Source organism: Octopus bimaculoides, chromosome 5 (genome assembly GCF_001194135.2).
Source record: "Octopus bimaculoides isolate UCB-OBI-ISO-001 chromosome 5, ASM119413v2, whole genome shotgun sequence".
Taxonomy (NCBI): domain Eukaryota; kingdom Metazoa; phylum Mollusca; class Cephalopoda; order Octopoda; family Octopodidae; genus Octopus; species Octopus bimaculoides.
The window spans coordinates 26,364,347-26,366,925 of record NC_068985.1 but is presented as its reverse complement, the minus strand read 5'-3'; the positions used below and the strand labels follow the sequence as shown (position 1 = coordinate 26,366,925).

The 2,579-nt window shown below is 35.5% G+C and overlaps 1 protein-coding gene across 2 annotated transcripts in view; it reads right to left on the bottom strand.

Moving 5' to 3' along the window:
- The window catches only part of LOC106870172 (lysosomal aspartic protease), a 24,486-nt gene that overhangs the window by 13,425 nt on the left and 8,482 nt on the right, over window positions 1-2,579 (bottom strand). For both annotated transcript variants that reach the window (XM_014916170.2, XM_014916169.2), the window contains exon 2: window positions 1,492-1,627. In XM_014916170.2, coding sequence (XP_014771656.1) covers window positions 1,492-1,627 — 136 coding nt within the window. The remainder of the gene's footprint in view (window positions 1-1,491; window positions 1,628-2,579) is intronic.

The window sequence follows — 2,579 nt, the reverse complement described above, 5'->3', positions numbered from 1 at the left end:
TTATTTTTTTTAAATGTATATAAGTATATATATATATATATATATATACACACACACACACACCTATCTATACACACACACACACACACATCATTGTTTCAAAGTCCACTTTATGCTTGCATTGGTGAGACAGAATTCATTAACGAAGATTTTCTACAGCCAGATACCTTCCTGTTGACAACCTCAGAGGACATTGTGATGATATGTGCACATATACACACATGCATATTATATAATATGCTTCCTAGACCCAACTTATAAGCACTACCAAAAACCAAATGAAAAGCTTAGGTATATACATAAATAGTCTTGTCACCCTCTTATAGTGTTCAAAAACACTAAAGCCATTAGATAGGATCTCCTAGCAGCAATAGGATATCTCATCTCTTCCTATAAGGAAATATTAGGTATGATATTAGAGTATGATATTGGTTAGTCACCCATATAGTTAATCATGTTATATAGGAAGGTGACAGAGCCATTGACTATTATCAAAGCCTCATAGTCAATTGTTACAGGAGTAAAGGAGAAGTCCCACAGAGAGGTAATTATGACAGTATCAAATTGCTAGACAAGGTCATGAAAGTTAGGGTAATATAGCTCAAATGATTAGGAAGAGAATTAACCTAGACGGGATGCCGTTTAGCTTTCTGTCAGGAAGAAGTATTACCAATACCATCTTCTTAGTAGTGAAGGTGCAATGCTATAATTTTAATGTCCATTTCTACAAGCTTTCATGGGTCACAAGAGGCTAACTTGTCAACAGCATCTGCTTTTCTTGTCACCAACTGGTACCCATTTCCAAGAGAGGTAATATTTCCCCATGGCTGGACAGGTTTTCAGTTTTTGTCTATCAAATCTAAACTCACAAGGCTTAGGTCAGCCCAAGGCAACAGCAGAAGGGACTCAAAGTGCCATGAAATGGGATTGAACCCTAAGCCATATGGTTGGCAAGCAACATACACACACAAGCACGCACATATACACATCACTCTCGCTTGCAGTTTGTGTATGATGCCAATTGAAAACCAATGCCTTTAACCAGGAGACAAAAGAAAACGATGCAAATATGCACACACACACACTTATTCATTCAACATTTGCTTTTTCGTGTTAACTTGGGTTAGGCAAGTACATATCATTGAAGTATGTCTCGTAGTCAAACTCCCTTCTTGGACTAACCCTCCACACATCTTCAAAAGATGTGTTAGCAGATGAAATTGTCAACGTTTACCATTACAGAGTACAAAATGCAAACATTCAGTCTCTCTCTCTCTCACACACACACACGGTTTGATACAGTTTCTGTTTCAAACTTACTCACAAGGCAGTGGTCAGCCAGAGACTTCAGTAGAAGACAAGAATATGCACTAAATAATTCTCATATGCAATCCCAAATATTGTTATCAAATATTTTTGAGAAAGCACATTCACACTTACATTTGTGTAAAACAAAAAAAAATGGAAAAAGGAATGTGGAAATTAATTTACATCAAGATAATTAGACAGAGGCTCTGGAACAGGACCTCCATATCTGGAAGCAGGGTTGAAGAATTTTATCATTTCCCCGGTGGTTCCCTTGCTCAAGAGATCATGTCGGACACTGGTCATCTTATGTAATTTGATTCTGTAAGAAAACAAAGACAATGAAAGTGGTTGACATAACATTTTTAGAAGAAAAATAAACAATATACTTAGAACTTAGAAGCAATGAAAACAATACTGAGAATATCAATACATACAGTATTTGAAAAGCTGCATGCGAATTATTAGATTCACCCCAATTTCAGCAGCATACACTTGGAAAGAAGAGAGTCTGGGACAAAATTAGCTTATAGGACCATGGGCAATTTCTTTTTTTATTTTTTGTACATGCCATCAAAGACAGTAATTACTGTATACCAGTGAGTCTCAAACTGTGCTCCACAAGGAGTATCTAATTACACTACAAACTTTAAAAATATAATTAAAGGCTTTATAAAATCTATACTCATGCTTGAAAAAAGTCTTGGAAAACATGTTATTGAACAACTTTGTTATACACAAGGCAGTGGTTAGCCAGAGTCTTCAATAGAAGACACAAGAATATGCACTAAATAATCCTCATATGCAATCCCTAATATCATCAAATATATTTTTAATAAAGCAAGACAAGCAATATTTTTCTGTATATTTTCTAAAAAATTTTTTTTCTTTAAAACAGTTTTCCATGACATTCCATGTGAATTGTACGAGTAAATTTTTTTCTCTCCAAAGTTCAAAGTTAAAAATATTGAGAAATACTACTACAGATATTTGTATACTAATAGGAGTTCAACAAGTTGTATTCATTGAGCCTCTTTTACTCTTTTCTTTTACTTGTTTCACTCATTTGACTGTGGCTATGCTGGAGCACAACCTTTAGTCGAGCAAATCGCCCCCAGGACTTATTCTTTGGAAGCCTAGTACTTATTCTATCGGTCTCTTTTGCCGAGCCGCTAAGTTACGGGGACATAAACACACCACCATCGGTTGTCAAGCAATGTTGGGGGACAAACACAGACACACAAACATATACACACACACACACATATATATAT